The sequence below is a fragment of the Diaphorina citri genome, unplaced genomic scaffold (assembly GCF_000475195.1).
Source record: "Diaphorina citri unplaced genomic scaffold, Diaci psyllid genome assembly version 1.1 scaffold511, whole genome shotgun sequence".
Lineage (NCBI taxonomy): Eukaryota > Metazoa > Arthropoda > Insecta > Hemiptera > Psyllidae > Diaphorina > Diaphorina citri.
This window is the reverse complement of record NW_007377945.1, coordinates 97,131-116,908: the sequence shown is the minus strand read 5'-3', so window position 1 is coordinate 116,908 and position 19,778 is coordinate 97,131. Positions and strand designations below refer to the sequence as shown.

Sequence of the window (19,778 nt, the reverse complement as noted above, 5' to 3'; positions counted from 1 at the left end):
CAATAATGTAGGCTATGGTAAGTAGACTGTGGACCTCCCTCATACACTGTTTATTATTATTATTTTAGAATATATGTACCTACCTTGTTTATCCTGCTAGAATGAGACTAAAAAGTCCCTTTACTCCCGCAGTCCAAACATGGTCTTATATAGTTCATCCTCCGTTCAATACTTCTCATGCTACGAGTGTTAATCTTGTGTATCAACTTGATAAGGAGAACCAAAAAGGCAGATATATTTTGCAGAACTTCAAGTACTGCACGTTCTGCAGAACGTCTTTGAAGTTCTGCAAAATATATCTGCCTTTTTGGTTCTCCTTATCAAGTTGACCCACAGAACTTATATATAATGACTGCTGAAACCCTCCAAGAGAATCTTGTGTATGTTCATCTTAAGGCCCGTCGTACATGAAAAACGTAGTCGTGCGACTTTTAGTAGCGCGTAGTGATAGTCGTCGGAAAAACCAAATCTATGAAAATGATGGAGACTCTCTAATAGATCAGTTGCGCTTACTTGAGTGATGTTTCAAAGTTATAGAGCAGGAAAAATGACCAACGGAATTTTTCTTTTTCTCCTACGACTTCTGGATCCCGAGATAAATCGATTTAAAAAATACCGGTAAATCGTGAACTTGACGTCACGGCATACGCTCCCGTAGGCGGTGACGTCACATCAAATGTCCCGAGCAAAAGCTCCCTCGCAAGCAACACATTAATGTGCTTGTGCGCATACGTTTCTGCGCATTTCTTTCTGCTCCTCCCTCCGCAAGCGTGCTTGCATACTGGCGCTACCTTGCAAGGCAACTGCCTGAAGTCTGACGTCACACATCTTTGAACTCTTTCATTAGAACGGAAATGGAAATTGAATTTTCGACCTTTTACAGTTATTTTTTTCGAAGTTTTGACCTCAGATTTGGATTTGTCACAACTTTTTACGTAGGAATCGACCATTTATTTATAATTTTTACCCGTTTGCAACTGCTCCATTACGCTCCATCATTTTCACAAGTTTGGTTTTACAGGGGACTACGCGCTACCATAAATCGTGCGACTACGTTTCAATATGCGACGGGCTTTATGCTTCAAATCCAGTAATTTAATATTAAACCCACAGGTACCTACAAATGGGTCAGATAGGGAAAATAGTTCAGGCATCAATTAGGTCGGTAGAAAAGAAAATGATGTCACCTGTGACGTGTTGTGGTCTGTACGTAATCACCTTAATCTCATGATAATGATAGGCAAAGTACCTTGTTTACTCGTAATATAGAATCTAGTTTATGAGCGCGACATGTTTACTCTAGGTCTCTAGGCTAGTTTATGAGCGCGACAATATAAATCATGCCGATATCTAGCTAACAGGTAGGTCTGGCGCACATTAGAAACGTTGTCGGTCAACTGTTAGTAGCGCGGAGTCGCGCGATGCCGCTTGAAAATACAAACTTATGAAAATAATTCGGACCTCTCACACTGGAGTCACGCGACATAGGTTTTCTATCTCAGCCACATACTGTCAGACCGTCTGAGAGACCTGGGTCTGTAGGACGAATTTCAAGCCACACACGTTTCGACTGTGGTCTGTCAGACCGTCTGAGCGTGAATGGTTGGCCCTAGAGTCTGAGAGGTCTCTATATTGGAAGCGAAAAGCCTACAAAACCAAACCCAAAAAAAAAAAAAAAATGTATATATGGATTAGACTCTACGTCTCAATATGTAGAGATTTTCATAGATTTGATTTTGCAGGCAACTACACGCTACTAATAATCACGCATCTACGCTTCCAATGTGAGACCAGAAGAAGTCTTTTTTTTTTTAGAGATATCAAAGTAATTTAAAAGAGAAGGGGAAAAAATGAGACCAACAACAATGGGAAATTGAGAGTTAACGAGAAGAAGAGAAGACCATTCATGCTTAGAGATGAGCGGGAGAGTGAGGTCTCTTCATTCCTAATATGGTAAATAGGGATAGTAATAAAATAACGAATTCCCATACATTTTTCCAGGGACATTGTTGACCAGGAGTCGCCGTCAATACTACCCCATCCGAGCGTGACTTCGGACAAGACATTCGGCGTGACGAAGTTTACCGAATCGGATTGTTGGTCAAGTGGAGGGGGAGGGGGGAATCCTTACAATAAACCTGCCCTGGCATTCACCACAGTACACGGGGGAGAGAAAACGGAGATTGTCAATACCAGACTTCTGGATAGTACATCCACAAGTAAGTTATCCTATGTTATAGTATATCCAGGTTCCACTGTAGTAATTTAGTACAGTTGAACCTGGATAAGTTAGTACACGGGGGAGAGAAGACAGAGATTGTCAATACCAGAGTCCTGGATAGTACATCCACCAGTAAGTAATTTAACATGGATTGGAGGTGGATAATTTAAAACCACGCATTTTTTTGTTCTTTATTCCCTGGCTAAAGAAATAGCAAAGGTTGAGTGCGAAGGGCATCCACTCGTAAAATTTGTTGCCAAAACCAAATGTCAGTCCAAAGCTATCACCCTAGTTAGGTCTGATTGAGAGGCTGACGAAAAACGCCGACCCCGTCTGTACACGAGAAAAGGCGAAGAAGAAGAAGGAGGAGAAGACATATTACTTACACTCAAAACTCGGAAGTACAAAATTATTGATCTCTTCTTGTTTTTCATTTCAGAGCTACCAATGGAAACGGCATTCCGCTCCTTCTGATAAACTCCGTGCAACACCACCACCTTGCCTTTTGTTACCTTAATACCCGTGTCTGCTACTCAGTAGCTCCCAGCTTCTAGATTACCACTCAGAGAGTAAATATATTTACGTATGAAATACATGCCGAAATCTACCGAACTATAAGTTGAAGGAAAAAAATTTATTCCCTTGCTAAAGAAATAGCAAAGGTTGAGTGCGGAGGGCATCCACTCGTAAAATTTGTAGCCAAAACCAAAAAATGTCAGTCCAAAGCTATCACCCTAGTTAGGGCTGATTGAGAGGCTGACGAAAAACGCCGACCCCGTCTGTACACGAGAAAGGGCGAAGAAGAATAAGAAGAAGGAGAAGACATATTACTTACACTCAAAACTCAGAAGTAAATAATTATTGATCTCTTCTTGTTTTTCATTTCAGAGCTACCAATGGAAACGGCATTCCGCTCCTTCTGATAAACTCCGTGCAACACCACCACCTTGCCTTTTGTTACCTTAATACCCGTGTCTGCTACTCAGTAGCTCCCAGCTTCTAGATTATCACTCAAAGTAAATATATTTACGTATGAAATACATGCCGAAATCTACCGAACTACAAGTTGAAGGAAAAAAGGAATACTCAGAGAATAAATATTGTATTCACGTATAAAATACATCCCGAAAGCTACCAGACTGTAAGTCGGAAAAAAGGAATTTTACCTCCATTGAGTCACAAATATCGTTTACCACTTACTTCATACACAATAAATATTGTATTCACGTATAAAATACATCCCGAAAGCTACCAGACTGTAAGTTGGAAAAAAGGAATTTTACCTCCATTGAGTCACAAATATCGTTTACCACTTATATTTAATACACCTCAATAAATTTCATGACTTGACTTAGACTTGAACCAACAACCTCTAGATCCGAAGTTCAACGCGTTAACCACTACACCACTGAGGTTGATCTGAAAATATCGCTATACTAGACACCACCACCTTGCCTTTTGTTACCTTAATACCCGTGTCTGCTACTCAGTAGCTCCCAGCTTCTAGATTACCACTCAGAGAGTAAATTTACGTATGAAATACATGCCGAAATCTACCGGACTCTAAGTTGAAGGAAAAAAGGAATACTCAGAGAATAAATATTGTATTCACGTATAAAATACATCCCGAAAGCTACCAGACTGTAAGTTGGAAAAAAGGAATTTTACCTCCGTTGAGTCACAAATATCGTTTACCACTTACTTAATACATCTCGATAAATTTCATGACTTGACTTACACTTGAACCAACAACCTCTAGATCCGAAGTCAATCAGTCTTTTACTTCGGAAGTTATGAAATGTGAAATGTATTTTCTATTGTGAGTCTTGTTAGAACCCGTTGTTCCCACTTGTTCGGGGAAAAAAAAAATCGTGTCGTGCGTATAGGGAAAACACCCACTTAAATTACATTGACTACAGGACATGATGTCTTGTAGGCAAAAAACTATCTACTGAAATAAGATAAAAAACTTCCTATTGAAAGAATTCAGTAGGCACCATAATATACGTATTTGAGTACGTATCACACTTCAACCCTCTCCTTATGGATTTTGACGGCCGGACCCACAAAGTGAGTTTAAACTCAGTTTAACCTCGGTTTAAGCAATCAGATTGGCTAAATTTTTAAAAATCAATGAATTCAAGAGTTAAACTGACACCGAGTTTGAACTCACTTGGTGAACCCGGCCACGAGTTGAATTAGAAATGGATGAAAATATCGCTATACTAGACCAGCTTTCGTGGTTGTATGAATCAGTCTTTTACTTCGGAAGTTATGAAATGTGAAATGTATTTTCTATTGTGAGTCTTGTTAGAACCCGTTGTTCCCACTTGTTCGGTAAAAAATCGTGTCGTGCGTATAAGGAAAACACCCACTTAAATTACATTGACTACAGGACATGATGTCTTGTAGGCAAAAAACTATCTACTGAAATAAGATAAACCTTGTAATGTTATTTATATATATAAAAAAAGTATTAATGTTTTATTATTTGTAATTTAGTTTTTATTTAATTTATTGTTATCTGTTAATTTCCCCCCTCCCCCTCTCTCGACCTAAGGTAGATGAACTTTGAAAATTGTTTGAAAACTAAACTGTTGACTTAATTTGACTTTTTAGTCTTAACCGACAGTATAAATAAGGTATATTAAATTAAATTTAATGCCCTGAGTTACACCTTGATATTAATTTTAACCTGATTAGATTAAATAATCTCGTTGGTTAATTTTAATTCCGAAGTCCAAACCTTCTTGGATTAATTCAGGCTCAAGGGAGTCTTTCTGCTGTTATTCAATGTCAAATATCCCAAAAAAAGATTTTAAAATATTAGATTTTATTAAAATCTAACATTTTTACACTCCCATGTACCTGATTAGATTAAATAATCTCGTTGGTTAATTTTAATTCCGAAGTCCAAACCTTCTTGGATTAATTCAGGCTCAAGGGAGTCTTTCTCCTGTTATTCAATGTCAAATATCCCAAAAAAAGATTTAAAAATATTAGATTTTATTGAAATCTAACATTTTTACTCTCCCATGTAAAAAAAGAAAGAAAAATCTCACCCACAAGTGTTACGAAAACTAGACACTATCACAGAGAGAAACGAAAAGAGTCACTTTTTTTATTAACGAAAAATAGAATATGAATCAATGAATCAAAATTCAAATTTGTTTTGTTTTGTTGAGGGCCAATGTCAAAGTCGCCAGAAATTCTCAAGTGTACTTGAGTCAGGAATTGTACACTTGAGTCCGCAATTATAAACTTAAGTGTGGAATTTTACACTTTTTTTAGATTTATATATTATATAAAAAAAAGTGTACAATTTCACACTAAATCTAAAAAAAAGTGCACAATTCCACACTTAAGTTCGAAATTGTACACTTGCGTGAGCGATAGCCATATTTTATTAATGTTCTGAGAGAGAAAGAAAAAAAAAAATAAATTCCTGTGTGCCAAGTTTTTGCAATCAAAAAAAGGAGCATGGATATGGACCTCGTAGTAAAAAAGTATCATTTTATGTACCTGAGTACTGGTTGTACCTACATTACGTCTAATACATCTATACAATATGGCTAATGTTAAATTCCCACTCTAGGAACACTTGAATATTCTCTGACTATACATTTTGGCCCAAAGTTTAGTCTAAAAGACGATTGTTGTTATTCTGTGAACACTAAAAAATTCTTCTTCTCTTTTGTACTGTCTAAAATAAATAAGTAAAAAAAAAATACTCTTTGTTAATTATTTTGTATTGAAGTTTATATTATTTTTTAGATCCAAAGCAACCATAGGCAATCTAAGTGTTGCATTTACACATTTTTTGGTGAATATATTTTTACATGCTTTAATTTTAATGCACAAACTAAACCAATATGTAGTTTACAAAAATTGTTAATATTCTTACCGATAACTTTTTTTAATCTCATGGCTCGTAGTAAAATAAGGGTCTGCCCAGTCAGAGATTAAAGGCAGAGTTTTGTGTAAAGTTGTTGGCTCCCCAAAAATGAAATCATGGGGGCTAAAAGTAAAGAATCTTTCTATAAACGGTTGTATTCGTATCGTAAAAAATTACATTTTCTACGTTTGGTCCGAATAACTTACTTATTCCAATAAAATATAACAGACGATATGTTTCCTCTAATATAAATCTCAGAATGTCACCGAAATGTCAATTTAAATGGTCCGAATAACTTACTTATTCCAATAAAATATAACAGACGATATGTTTCCTCTAATATAAATCTCAGAATGTCACCGAAATGTCAATGAAAAAAGGCAGGTTATTCCGACTAAACACGGAAAATGTAACGTTTTTACAATATGATTACTAATTTACTACCCGTTTGTACAAGACCCAATCTGAAGCCTGCTGAAAATAAAAATATAAAAAAGTAAAATTTGTTTTCTAACTTGACTCCTTGTAAATAGGTGAGAACTGTGATTTAGGACAAGACTACAAGAGTATACGATAGAATATTGAATCATGCTAAGTTCACAGGGATTCATGGAATCTTCTGTTTTTGTTTAAAAGTAAGAAATAAAAACTGGACAGTGTGAGATGCAATTTATGTTCTTTTTCTTTGCTTTTTTTTCTGTTCCAATGGGGTTGGGATTTGATATTATTCTCATTACTTAGATTCGGTGCTATGCTACAAACAACTTTGAGGGGCTTTTTTTTCGAGGGTTTTTATGGCAGGATTCTCACACAATGAGGTCTTCCACCCATCTAATTTAGAACAAAAGAAGTCTCTTATCGTGTCGAAATCAAAGAGGAAAGGAAGGTAGGATAGGAGAAAGCCGGCCGTTGCGAGAACGAACCTTATCTGATAGTCCGCCCCGGGCGAAAATCGAAAGCGAACCCGTGACATAGTGCTTACAAGGCAGGCATGCTACCCTCCAAGCTAACTAAGCTCTAAGACCGAGTCTTATCTATTTAAGATAAGGTTCACCCGGGCGGGCATCGAACCCACAACCTAGCGCCTTCTGTTCAACTCAAACAAGTGGTGTGGGGTGCACAAGTTCAGGGTGTTAGTTCAAATGCTCTTCATTGAGACAGATGACTTGAGATTTCAGCTTGTAGGAGGATCCTGCACTTTATCGTAGCACTTGGCCAGTTTGGCTCGACTGAAATCAAACCCAGGATTCTGGAAACGAAAAGACAAAATTTACAGGTTAGAAATGGAATTTTGTAACTGCATCCCCAGTTCCTCACCACAGTTAGTTTTTAAATTATATTTCCCATATTTAGCATTTTTTACATCCTCGCGCCGCGATAGCTCTGCATAATTCGGATTTCGAAGACCAGTGTTTTGGCACTAAAAACTGACCATCGAAAATTTGACCCGATTACATTACTTTCCTTCCTATAGGATAAGGAAAGTAAAAATGATATGGATAAGTCTCAATATGTAGAGATTTTCATAGATTTGATTTTGTAGGCAACTACACGCTACTAAAAGTCACGCATCTACGCTTCCAATGTGAGACCAGAAGAAGAAGTTCATTTAGAGATATCGTGTAAAAAGAAAAAAAGGCAAAAAAAAGGACCCAACCACATAGGAAATTGAGAGTTAACGAGAAGACAAGACCATTCCTGCTTAGAGATGAGCGGGAGAGAGTGAGGTCCCTAATATGGTAAATAGGGATAGTAATAAAATAACGAATTCCCATACCTTTTTCCAGGGACATTGTTGACCAGGAGTCGCCGTCAATACTACCCCATCCGAGCGTGACTTCGGATAAGACATTCGGCGTGACGAAGTTTACCGAATCGGATTGTTGGTCAAGTGGAGGGGGAGGGGGTAATCCGTACAATAAACCTGCCCTGGCATTCACCACAGTACATGGGGGAGAGAAAACGGAGATTGTCAATACCAGACTCCTGGATAGTACATCCACAAGTAAGTTACTTCATATGGATTGGACGTTGATAATTTAGAACTTAAAGGACCAGGCATTTTTTATTCCTTAGTCCCTGGCTAAAGAAATAGCAAAGGTTGAGTGCGAAGGGCATCCACTCGTAAAATTTGAAGCCAAAACCAAATGTCAGCCCAAAGCTATCACCCTAGTTAGGGCTGATTGAGAGACTGACGAAAAACGCCAACTCCGTCTGTACACGAGAAAAGGCGAAGAAGAAGAAGAAGGAGGAGAAGACATATTACTTACACTCAAAACTCAGAAGTACATAATTATTGATCTCTTCTTGTTTTTCATTTCAGAGCTACCAATGGAAACGGCATTCCGCTCCTTCTGATAAACTCCGTGCAACACCACCACCTTGCCTTTTGTTACCTTAATACCCGTGTCTGCTACTCAGTAGCTCCCAGCTTCTAGATTACCACTCAGAGAGTAAATATATTTACGTATGAAATACATGCCGAAATCTACCGAACTATAAGTTGAAGGAAAAAAGGAATACTCACAGAATAAATATTGTAAGGGAAGGGAGGGTGTAGGTATTATTTAACAAGTAATTAATAGTGGATAGGTATTGGAGTGACATTTTTTTTTTTTTTCAATAATATTGTCACAAGCAAGACTTACACAATTTTCTTTGAATATCTGCTAATATGGAATACGTTTTACTATGAAGTACTTCTTCATGAAGATGTCATTACTAGAGAAGACCTCTATCAAAAAACTGCCAAGAAAAAGTGGTAAGGAAAAAATCAAATGAGTACCTACTTATGTATAGTCTATTTTACCTACTAGGCTTTAGTAGGTATGTAGCTTGGAAAAATTAGGGTACCTACCGAAGATATTTAATAAACCACTGTATAGAAAGGAATTGTGAAGTGCAAAGTTGTTGTAAGTAAAGTAGCTTTTAAGAAATAGTCACAGGAAAGGGCACACTGGGGGAAAATAGGGTATTATTTGATAAGTACAGGAGTAATATTTATTCAATAAAAATGTCACTTACACAATTTTCTTTCAATGTCTGCTAATGTGAAATAGGTTTTACTATGAGCTGAGGTAGATGAAACTACTAGAGAAGACCTCTGTCAAAAAACTGCCAAGAAAAAGTGGTAAGTAAAAAACCAAATGAGTACCTCTTGGAAAAATTATATATATATAAAAATTTTTTTTTTTTTTTTTTTTTCAGGATTCTGTCTGGAAAAATAAATGTGTGATTAATTTGTATTTGTTGTTGAATATAAAAATATTTCAGCCCTTTAATTGTATTTACCTCAATTTGAAACTTCTCTAGGTCCATCTTCTTTTTCATCTCATGAAAGATGGTGGGGTCAGTTGCGTAATTTTTGGCTTTTTTTTTTTTTTTTTTTTTTTGGGATTCTGTCTGTAAAATAAATGTGTGGTTAATTTGTATGAGTTGTTGAGTATAAAAATTCATCATTGTGAAAGCATTTACCTCAATTTGAAACTTCTCTAGGTCCATCTTCTTTTTCATCTCATGAAAGATGGTGGGGTCGGTGGCGTAATTTTCTTTGCTATTAACAAACAGGGAATTCCAGATCTGCTCTTTGCCTTTGAATTCAGCCTTGGGTAAGACAATGTTGAGCAGTGTTCCGTTGTTTTCCAATGTCCATATGATTTCATCCCCATGAACCACATCCAACAGTTTACCCTGAAAATCAAGATTATTGAATGATTGACAAAGTGTTTTTACTTGTTTTGGGGATAATTTATCTTAAACATAAAATATTGAGGGTTGCTACATTAAGGTTTTTGTACAAAATGTTGAGAAATGAGGCATTTTTGAAGAGATTTGATAGAATTTGATAAAGTTTGCCCTGAGCATAAATAAAAACTACAATACACTGTTTACAAGGCAGATGCTCTACCTATCTTAAAACCTAGGTAATTAGGCTGGCTATCTGATATGTTTACTAGAGTTACAGCACACAACCTCAAGAAAAAGGAAAAAAGTAGGTAGGTAGGTGTGTACCTGAAATAGTTCCTTGCCAGCAATGGTACATGAGATTTCCGTGTTGGTGCATTTGATTGCAATGTCTCTAGATCTGACTTTGTCTGTGAGGATAACTTCTATGAATACTTCATCCAAGGTTTGCCACCAGCTACCCCAAGGTGTTGGGCACTTCACCACTCCACCTTTCTCGTCAAAATGGCTGAGCTTTGGCATCGAGCAGGGAGAGAGTATAGACAGGGCTGGATATTAAATTTGTTGAGCTCAAAAGAAAAGGATTTTCGAATTTACTGATGATTTTCTTCAGAAGTTCAGACAATGTACTGAACAATAACACCTAATAATAAGGATTTACACTAAAATACCACCTAATTTAATTAACTAATTAAATGAAAACAGTTCACATATCAGTTTGCTATCAATCCTGTATCCAATCGTTATCAAAAAATTCAAAATTTCGCGCCTCCCACTTCTTTTGAAAAGCAACGTTGCCAAGTGAATTTTTTCTGAAGCCGGCAGCGTGATGTTGCCGGACTAGCAGGCTATGGGGCCCGTTCAATGATTTTTTTATAGCAACGTTGCCAAGTGAATTTTTTCTGAAGCCGGCAGCGTGATGTTGCCGGACTAGCAGGCTATGGGGCCCGTTCAATGATTTTTTTGGTTATAGGGGTATTTTATTTATGTGAAATGGAAATTTTTCCTAATCCAAAATATTCCACTGTGTGGTCACTTTTTTTATCCCCACCACAGTGCTTTTTGTCTGGATAATAAAATGCAAAGTCAGCTGATTTCTTCTTCCATTTGCTAGTTCAAATGCTAATAATAATAAAAAAGTGGAGGATTTGTTGGAAAAAAAGATGGCGACAAAAGGATACAAGTTTTTTTCTCTTCCAACAGAGGTGAAAAATTTTTCACTCAAATCCAAAAATATCCAAAAGAAAAGGAGGGGAAGTGAATAATAAAATACAAAAAATGGACGAAATGGAAAAATTTTCACTTTTTTCCAACATTGCCACAAAATAAAATACGCGTTTTGTTAACAATGAAATAACGGCTACATGACGTAATATTTCCCTCATAGGCGATAACAGAGAACAGACGTTTCTCATAAGGTGCTGGGTTAACACAAAAAGACCCATTGAAATACCAAGCAATGCATTTTCTTTTTTTTTTTTGCCTCTGGGAATCGAAGCCAAGACCTTTTGTGGGCAAGCAAAAGCGTTCACTGGACAAAGACAAACTGTGCTCCGATATTTAACGCTACATACGTTCTACATGAGCAAGACTGTCAATATAGAGCGATTGGCGATATCTGCATGAATGAGAATTTTAAGCAAGAAACAACAGAAAAAAAGAAAACAGAGGTCGAAATTCAAGTTCAATGTGTAATTTTACAGACAAAATAATAAAAAAATATAAACAATCCCTACTTTTATTATTAGGTATTACCTATCATAGTAAAAAAAATAATAATTAAAAAAAAAAAACCGCCTTTATGTACAGAACACGATAATAATCCATAATAATAAAAAGAATAATGTATTTGAGAAATACCGTAGACAACACACACTAAAACAAAACCAAGAACCTCACTTACTAGCAAGACAAACAGCTCATTAGTAACACATATCATGGAGATTATTAAAAAAAGATGACCAAGGTTGCCTGAGATATTCATTGGCTTTAGAAATAAAACAGCCTGCCAAGTTTTTGCAATCAAAAAAAGGAGCATGGATATGGACCTCGTAGTAAAAAAGTATCATTTTATGTACCTGAGTACTGGTTGTACCTACATTACGTCTAATACATCAATACAATATGGCTAATGTTAAATTCCCACTCTAGGAACACTTGAATATTCTCTGACTATACATTTTGGCCCAAAGTTTAGTCTAAAAGACGATTGTTGTTATTCTGTGAACACTAAAAAATTCTTCTTCTCTTTTGTACTGTCTAAAATAAATAAGTAAAAAAAATACTCTTTGTTAATTATTTTGTATTGAAGTTTATATTATTTTTTAGATCCAAAGCAACCATAGGCAATCTAAGTGTTGCATTTACACATTTTTTGGTGAATATATTTTTACATGCTTTAATTTTAATGCACAAACTAAACCAATATGTAGTTTACAAAAATTGTTAATATTCTTACCGATAACTTTTTTTAATCTCATGGCTTAATAAGGGTCTGCCCAGTCAGAGATTGAAGGCAGAGTTTTGTGTAAAGTTGTTAGCTCCCCAAAAATGAAATCATGGGGTCTAAAAGTAAAGAATCTTTCTACAAACACCTTCTCTTCCAGATCCAATCCTCATCAATCATCTTTGATGAGGAAGTTCAAGTTCTGTCTGAGTAGTTGTAGATTACGCTTAGTATCCGGACTGAAGTCCATGGGATGATCAACCGTGTTCTGCTCTGTAGGTAGAACAGCCAACATCTGAAATCAAACCCAATAGGGAGGGGATTAATTTAGAATTTAGACCATTGGGAAGGAAAATACAGGAGGGCAGGCTTTGGGTACGTGGGTCAGAGGGCAGAGGGTAGCATAGAAGGAAAGAGAAGAGGAGAAGACCAAAGTTAAGGTGGAGAAATAAGAACCGAGAGGATTTGAGAGGGGATGGAGAGTGATGGACATGGGTCATGAAAGGTGAGTGAGCGCTTTACCATTGACAGATGAAGAATCAGAGTCCGCTAGCAATAGAATATTACCGCTACGAAGGTAAGCAACATACCACATTACCACACACTCACATCACAGATCTAACAACATAAGGCTGTCTCACATTGGAAGCGTAAACGCCTGAAAAACCAAACCAAACAAACAAACAAACAAACAAAAAATCTGGTGTGAACATCACACGACTTTCCTTATCCTATTGAATGATGCTTATTTGGGTGTTGTTCTATTGTAACTTTTACAATATCTCTAACCTAATAGTCAATATAGCTGAAAACCGCCAAAAAGCGGTCAAAATACGGCCAACCGCAGAACTTATCTTAACCAAAAGTTTTGTGTTACCTACATTCTTGTCTCATTTGTGGACTACATACCAAATTTCAAGTCTCTAGCTCATACCGTTCCGGAGATAATATTGAATTACACCGAAAACCGCCAAAAAGCGGTAAAATGCCGCCAACCGTTGCACCGATCTTATCCGAAAGTTTCGTGTCGCATTCTCGTCACATTTGACAGCTGTAGGCCAAATTTCAAGTCTCTAGCTATTACCGTCGTGTGAGATGCAATTTATGTTCTTTTTCTTTGCTTTTTTTTCTGTTCCAATGGGGTTGGGATTTGATATTATTCTCATTACTTAGATTAAGATTCGGTGCTATGCTACAAACAACTTTGAGGGACTTTTTTTTCGAGGCTTTTTATGGCAGGATTCTCACACAGTGAGGTCTTCCACCCATCTAATTTAGAACAAAAGAAGTCTTATCGTCCCGAAATCGAAGAGGAAAGGAAGGCAGGATAGGAGAAAGCCAGCCGTTCTGAGGACAAATCTTATCTGATGAAGTCCGCCTCGGGCGGGCATTGAACTCGTGACCTAGCGCTTAAAGCATACGCGCTACTTTCCAACCTAACTAAGCTCCGAGAACAAGTCTTATCTCTTTAGGATAAAGTTCGCTTCGGGTGGAATCGAACCCACGACCTAGCGCCTTCTGTTCAACTCAAACGAGTGGTGTGATGTGTACAAGTTCAGGGTGATAGTTCAAATGCTCTTCATTGAGACAGATGACTTGAGATTTCAGCTTGTAGGAGGATCCTGCACTTTATCGTAGCACTTGGCCAGTTTGGCTCGACTGAAATCAAACCCAGGATTCTGGAAACGAAAAAAAGACAAAGATTACCTATAAGCTACAAATGTAATTTTGTAACTGTGTCCATACCACAGTTAGTTTTTAATTTCTATTAACAATATTTAGCATTACTTTCGTACATTTTGACGTCGCGGAGCTCTGCATCAACTCGAATTTCAAGCAACATTCCCACGAAAAATCGCGCGACAGTGAAGAAAAAATGTTAGAAGACTTAAAATGTGCCAAATATGGATTACAATTATAAGTACAAAGAGATCTCAAGTTAATAGAAAATTATTGTGGTTCAGGGTTGTTTATAAACAACCAAAACCATGCTAGAACATTTTTAGTAGGCAATTTGCTAAAAAAAAAAAAAAAAAAAAAAAAAACCCCTGCAAAACTATTTTTGGAGGAGATTTGTAAAAAAAAAAAAAAAAAAAAAAAAAAAAAACTTAGAATAACATTGCATTTCCCAATAATCTGTTTCTGTTATGGTTATGGCACACTATTATAGAGGAAAAACCTGTAAAAACATTACATGACATTTTAAGGGAAATGTGAACACTGTGAATTGGAAGTAGTTTTCAAGAAGAGATCACAGAAAAGGGTACAACATACACAAGGGGGGGAAGGGAGAGTGGCAGCCATTTTTTTTTTTTTTTTTTTTTACTCACTTGAATTGGACCTATGGGAGCTGAATAAAGACCTGTGTTATGATATGAGTGAATTTTACAGTTCACTGTACCACTAGTTAAGCTGAACTCCATATACAAAAAGCCCAATCTGAAGGCTTAGCTGTAGGGACTAGACAGTCCTAAAGGATGGGTTATAAGCTTCTACGAATCTGCCACTAGTTTAATATGTACTGGATTATATCAAGTTATTACCATGACTGGAATAGAGGGAACGGACAGATGATGCTGATGAGGGGGGTCGTCTGGAAGCGCTGGTACAACTCATCATTGATCCACATACTGACGGAGCTGATGATCCTGTCTTGTTACCATCTGCAAAAGAATATGATAATTGAATTAGATCTTGGTGACAGATTAATTATAAAAATAATGCTGATAACAGAGAAGGAGAGAAGTGACTCCATGTAAAATATACCTACTGTGATGAAAGAAGATTAATAAAAAAATTAGAAAGGAAATCTTTAATGTAGGATCATAATTAGGTAGCCAGCTCATTCTAAAATAAACCAAGCAGGTACATAAAGTGGCAGGGTTCTTCTGAAGGAGCTCAACCACAAAATTTCCCTTTCACTTTGCTAGTTTTGGCATAGAATATACCTTGTTCAACATATCAGAATGAGATTGGAAAGTCCCTTGAGGAGAGAACCCCTCTTATATTCATTAGTTCATCTGAAAACTCATCATTGATCCACATACTGACGGAGCTGATGATCCTGTCTTGTTACCATCTGCAGAAGAATATGATAATTGAATTAGATCTTGGTGACAGATTAATTATAAAAATAATGCTGATAACAAAGAAGGAGAGAAGTGATTCCATGTAAAATATACTGTGATGAAAGAAGATGGATAAAAATATTAGAAAGGAAATCTTTAATGTAGGATCATAATTAGGTAGCCAGCTCATTCCAAAATAAACCAAGCAGATACATAAAGTGGCAGGGATCTTCTGAAGGAGCTCAACCACTAAATTTCCCTTTCACTTTGCTAGTTTTTGGCATAGAATATACCTTGTTCAACATATCAGAATGAGATTGGAAAGTCCCTTGAGGGGAGAACCCCTCTTATATTCATACTAATCACTTACCTGCCCCAGGAGTTGGAGGTGGCACATAAGTTCCATCCAGACATGCCTTGAGAGCAATAGAAAATTCACTGCCTGCTTCTGCACCTTTCAGAGCAATATCCACAAAATCTTGTAATGTTTTCTTCAAGAATGGCTCCTTGGAGTTCACAAGCAGCTTAGTACTCACATATGCAAAAAAATTAGAATTGAACATTTTTAATGGCTAACAAGTGTATTACATAGGTAGTAAATTATCTCATGATGTTTTATCCTTTCAGATCCTGCCATCATTCTCCGACCAAAGAACCATGTCCAAATACTACAGGGAGACCTAAAGTTATTCACTTTGGTTCCGTCATAGCTCCTACAAGTATTCAACTTGATAAACCAAGACCTACTACCGTAACAAGGTGAGTAAATAAATATGCAGACTGGAGTTGCCCAACAGGATACTTCCTATGCACCTCCCTTAGACGGACTTTTTTTTACTTTCTATTACTAATTTACTACAGTATAGCGGAGCTATACTAGTTTTTTTTTTTTAAAAAAAGAGGTTTGATAGAGGTATCGGTAACAACAGAGGTCTTATCGTTCCAAAATTGAAGAAAAGGAGGACATGATGGGAAGAAGAGATTGGCCCTTCTGAGATTGAACCTTAATACTGGATAATAAAATGCAAAGTCAGCTGATTTCTTCTTCCATTTGCTAGTTCAAATGCTAATAATAATAAAAAAGTGGAGGATTTGTTGAAAAAAAAAGATGGCGACAAAATTATACAAGTTTTTTTCTCTTCCAACAGAGGTGAAAAATTTTTCACTCAAATCCAAAAATATCCAAAAGAAAAGGAGGGGAAGTGAATAATAAAATACAAAAAATGGACGAAATGGAAAAATTTTCACTTTTTTCCAACATTGCCACAAAATAAAATACGCGTAAAGGAACGAAGAGGCGAACATGAATTACATGAAACACAAAAGTGTAAACTGTCCTTAAAGATGTAGGCTGTGTTAAGATAAACCAATAGGAAGAGAGAATGAAAATGTAAACAAATGATTCCATTGGTTGATCATTTGTTGATCACCGCGATCACATGAAAAAAATCGCTTTTTGAAAAGGGAAGAAAGGGGAAGGTGGCTAACTTCTCAAAAAATCAATAAGGCTTAACACTCAAAAGTTAGAAGTGGAGGTTTCACTTACCAAACGAAATCTTGATTTCTTGAACTAGGATCCCTTCTCTGTTCTTTTAATTCTATCACTTCAAATTCGAAATGTCTTCTCCAAACCCAAATATAATCCAAATCTTCCTCTAATCCTCTTTTGTTCTTGTTCCTTGATTTTTTTAATTTTTTTTTCTTTTGTCTTTTTTCAAGTTTTTTAAATTTATCAACCGATTTATCGCGAACGCGAAATCATCGATTCTTTCGATAATCGATTTCGTTCATTTCGTATATCGATAAAAGCTGGGCAGTCCAAAGCCGAGTCCAGACGTGCATCGATTTACAGGAAAATAATTATAATCTATTTTTTGGTCGTTTATCGCCTGCATTTAAGGCAAAATAGCAAAATACTTTTAAAAAACTGCATTGGGATTAAATTTAATCCGAAATTATATTGATTCATGGTTTATCGGCATAAAATCCTGAAAATTCTTGGGGGGGAAGGGACTGAAGGGAGCAACTTGCGTTCTGAAATGTGAACGGATCTTTTTTGGAAGTCGAAATCGAGTATCGATAGAAAATATCGAATCGAACTCGATTTCAAATTCAAAATAAAAAATAACGGATTTTGTTCAAATTCAAACAAAAATACAAATTACAAAATACAAAAAGGAAAAATCAGAAGAGAGAAGAAAGTTTTTTAAGGAAAAGAAGAATGTTTAAATATTTTTTAATAGACCAATATTGAGTTTATAAGTGTTAAAGTGTCCGAATCCAAACACCATCAATATTCATCAGAAATATAATGACAGAATATGGTGGAGAGGCTTTGTACACAGCCGACCCGTACCCTTGGACGCAGAACGATTTAAGATTTGATGATGATGGGAATAGACTAATAGAGGATTGTGGAGGGGAGGGGGAGATTATTAAAAGGGAAATGTCAGCCCCCAAATTATACAAAAGACAAAACAGTCAAAAGCAGAAAAGCACATAATAACAATGGCGATTTTGGAAAGTTGAAAAAGCTCAGAGAGTAACATAAGAAAGAGAATCGATATCGAGTTCTAATAATCAGATTTGAGAGTAGACTAATAGAGGATTGTGGAGGGGAGGGGGAGATTATTAAAACGGAAATGTCAGCCCCCAAATAATATTGAACAAAGGAAAAGTAAATGAAGAACCTAGACCATTTGTCTTGGTGGTGTAGTTGTTAAACGCTCGCCTGGTAAACAGGAGGGTGTGGGTTCAATCCCAGCCGAAGTATGGAATTTCATCCTCAAAATAATTTGAGTATTTAACCACAATAATAGTCGTAGCCTACTGCTGGAGTAAAGGGACTTTTCAGTCCTGTGTGAGCAGTATAAATAAGCACTATTATTTGAAAGTGTCCGTCTTTCATTTCCTGTGCTCAGTTTTAGCTCTATTTTATAAGATGAACAACCTTTTCAATGTAAAATTGGCCTCCGTGAAGGCAAGTCATCAGAACAAAGTTCACAAATCCAGAGAGGGTGAAAAGAAAAAGATTGAAGAGAAAAGAAGGGAGAAGAGAGCCAACCAGTTCAATGATCGAAGAGGAATAGAAATCGAAGAAAATGGTAAGATATTTGTAATTAGGTACTCAGAGAACCTCTTTTTTAAATAATTCTTGAAACCTTGATTTTGATTCCCAGATCCTGGATCTACAGGTCATCTTCAATGGACTGTGTTATAACAGTTTTGGACACAAATATGTGATTTGCTGATTACAAAGAGCTCATCAAGGTTAATTTGAAGCAATTGTGTCCAAAATAACATTACTTACATGGTCATTTTATCAAAACATGTGATCAATATTCAGAGGTATTTTTTGGTTGTAAACATTTATACCAAATATGTGATTTGCTGATTACAAAGAGATCATCAAGGTTAATTTGAAGCAATTGTGTCCAAAATAACATTACTTACATGGTCATTTAAGATACAATGTTGAAGTATCAAAATTCCAAGTGACTGGACTTCTCTTCGGTGCCCGCGGTGCTACCCGTAGGCGATGACGTCACATCAAATGTCCCGAGCAAAGCTCCCTCGCAGGCAACGCATTAATGTGTTTGTGCGCATCCCAACATCTGAAATCAAAGCCAATAGGGAGGGGATTACTTTAGAATTTAGACCATTGGGAAGGAAAATACAGGAGGGCAGGCTTTGGGCATGTGGGTCAGAGGGTAGCATAGAAGGAAAGAGAAGAGGAGAAGACCAAAGTTAAGGTGGAGAGATAGGAACCGAGAGGATTTGAGAGGGGATGGAGACTAATAGAGGATTGTGGAGGGGAGATTATTAAAACGGAAATGTCAGCCCCCAAATAAAATTGGAACAAAGAAAATGTAAATGAAGAACCTAGAGCATTTGTCTTGGTGGTGTAGTTGTTGAACGCTCGCCTGGTAAACAGGAGGGTGTGAGTTCAATCCCAGCCGAAGTATGGAATTTCATCCTCAAAATAATTTGAGTATTTAACCACAATAATAGTCGTAGCCTACTGCTGAAGTAAAGGGACTTTTCAGTCCTGTGTGAGCAGTATAAATACCCACTATTATTTCCGAGATTACCTTCGCTGCATCCCATACAGAGAGTCGGAAAACGAGAGTTCATTCATTTTTGACAAATCACCAAGTCGGTTCGACATCTTGAGTTCGCTCTAAAAAAAAATTGTCCATGGATGTCAGTTATATAAAAAAAGAATTGGGTCAAGGTCTTCTTTTACCTGATGGAGGAGTCGGTAAAAAATCGTTCTGGGGTTTAGTAGTGAGGGTTCCAAGGTAGGATCGTGGTGAAGGTGTCATGACGCGCAGGATGCGGTTCTGTCCTCTCCTTAGCACAAGTCAGATCCCTCTTCGGACACGAACGATTACGTTGACCGTAAAGTAGATCGTGTCGAGGGGTTCGAAACTAGGGCGACGCTCTACCTTCCCATTCATTGTT

The 19,778-nt window shown here is 36.8% G+C and overlaps 2 protein-coding genes and 4 long non-coding RNA genes across 7 annotated transcripts; 3 read left to right on the top strand and 3 right to left on the bottom strand.

Annotated features, from left to right (window-relative positions):
- Window positions 1-2,234: 2,234 nt before the first annotated feature.
- On the top strand, window positions 2,235-2,832 carry LOC113467611. The gene is made up of 2 exons (XR_003391629.1): window positions 2,235-2,353; window positions 2,661-2,832. It is a non-coding gene; the product is annotated as an uncharacterized LOC113467611 (long non-coding RNA).
- Window positions 2,833-4,755: 1,923 nt separating this feature from the next.
- LOC113467605 lies at window positions 4,756-5,231 on the bottom strand. The gene is made up of 2 exons (XR_003391623.1): window positions 5,090-5,231; window positions 4,756-4,916 (listed from the first exon to the last, which is right to left on the bottom strand). It is a non-coding gene; the product is annotated as an uncharacterized LOC113467605 (long non-coding RNA).
- A 1,027-nt stretch (window positions 5,232-6,258) lies between these two features.
- On the top strand, window positions 6,259-6,785 carry LOC113467607. Its single transcript, XR_003391625.1, has 2 exons — window positions 6,259-6,401; window positions 6,497-6,785. It is a non-coding gene; the product is annotated as an uncharacterized LOC113467607 (long non-coding RNA).
- Window positions 6,779-10,533, bottom strand: LOC103509576 (nudC domain-containing protein 2-like). 2 transcript variants are annotated; one of them, XR_001809517.2, is made up of 4 exons: window positions 10,128-10,533; window positions 9,591-9,806; window positions 9,141-9,230; window positions 6,779-7,365 (listed from the first exon to the last, which is right to left on the bottom strand). XR_001809517.2 is itself a non-coding variant. In XM_017444230.2 (3 exons), the coding sequence occupies exons 1-3, from the start codon at window positions 10,320-10,322 to the stop codon at window positions 7,291-7,293; spliced, it is 486 nt and encodes a 161-aa protein (XP_017299719.1). In that variant the 5' UTR covers window positions 10,323-10,533; the 3' UTR covers window positions 6,827-7,290. The 2 variants fall into 2 exon arrangements, 1 of the variants encoding a protein (XP_017299719.1); XM_017444230.2 differs by lacking the exon at window positions 9,141-9,230 and having other exon boundaries at window positions 6,827-7,365.
- On the top strand, window positions 7,886-8,611 carry LOC113467604. Its single transcript, XR_003391622.1, has 2 exons — window positions 7,886-8,121; window positions 8,440-8,611. It is a non-coding gene; the product is annotated as an uncharacterized LOC113467604 (long non-coding RNA).
- A 4,224-nt stretch (window positions 10,534-14,757) lies between the features above and the next one.
- Window positions 14,758-19,452, bottom strand: LOC113467617. The gene is made up of 3 exons (XM_026823873.1): window positions 19,406-19,452; window positions 15,685-15,845; window positions 14,758-14,909 (listed from the first exon to the last, which is right to left on the bottom strand). The coding sequence occupies exons 1-3, from the start codon at window positions 19,450-19,452 to the stop codon at window positions 14,773-14,775; spliced, it is 345 nt and encodes a 114-aa protein (XP_026679674.1). The 3' UTR covers window positions 14,758-14,772.
- Between the last annotated feature and the right edge of the window lie 326 nt (window positions 19,453-19,778).

What these genes read in the sequence shown, in the direction of transcription:
- LOC103509576 (XM_017444230.2), bottom strand. Translation starts at nt 10,322, where the DNA reads ATGCCAAAGCTCAGCCATTTTGACGAGAAAGGTGGAGTGGTGAAGTGC. An exon ending in CTGGCAAGGAACTATTTCAG is followed by an intron (nt 9,807 to 10,127) that starts GTACACACCTAC and finishes CTTGATTTTCAG; the next exon opens with GGTAAACTGTTGGATGTGGT. An exon ending in TAGAGAAGTTTCAAATTGAG is followed by an intron (nt 7,366 to 9,590) that starts GTAAATGCTTTC and finishes TTTCGTTTCCAG; the next exon opens with AATCCTGGGTTTGATTTCAG.
- LOC113467617 (XM_026823873.1), bottom strand. Translation starts at nt 19,452, where the DNA reads ATGAATGAACTCTCGTTTTCCGACTCTCTGTATGGGATGCAGCGAAG. An exon ending in CTGTATGGGATGCAGCGAAG is followed by an intron (nt 15,846 to 19,405) that starts GTAATCTCGGAA and finishes TGCATATGTGAG; the next exon opens with TACTAAGCTGCTTGTGAACT. An exon ending in ACCTCCAACTCCTGGGGCAG is followed by an intron (nt 14,910 to 15,684) that starts GTAAGTGATTAG and finishes ATTCTTTTGCAG; the next exon opens with ATGGTAACAAGACAGGATCA.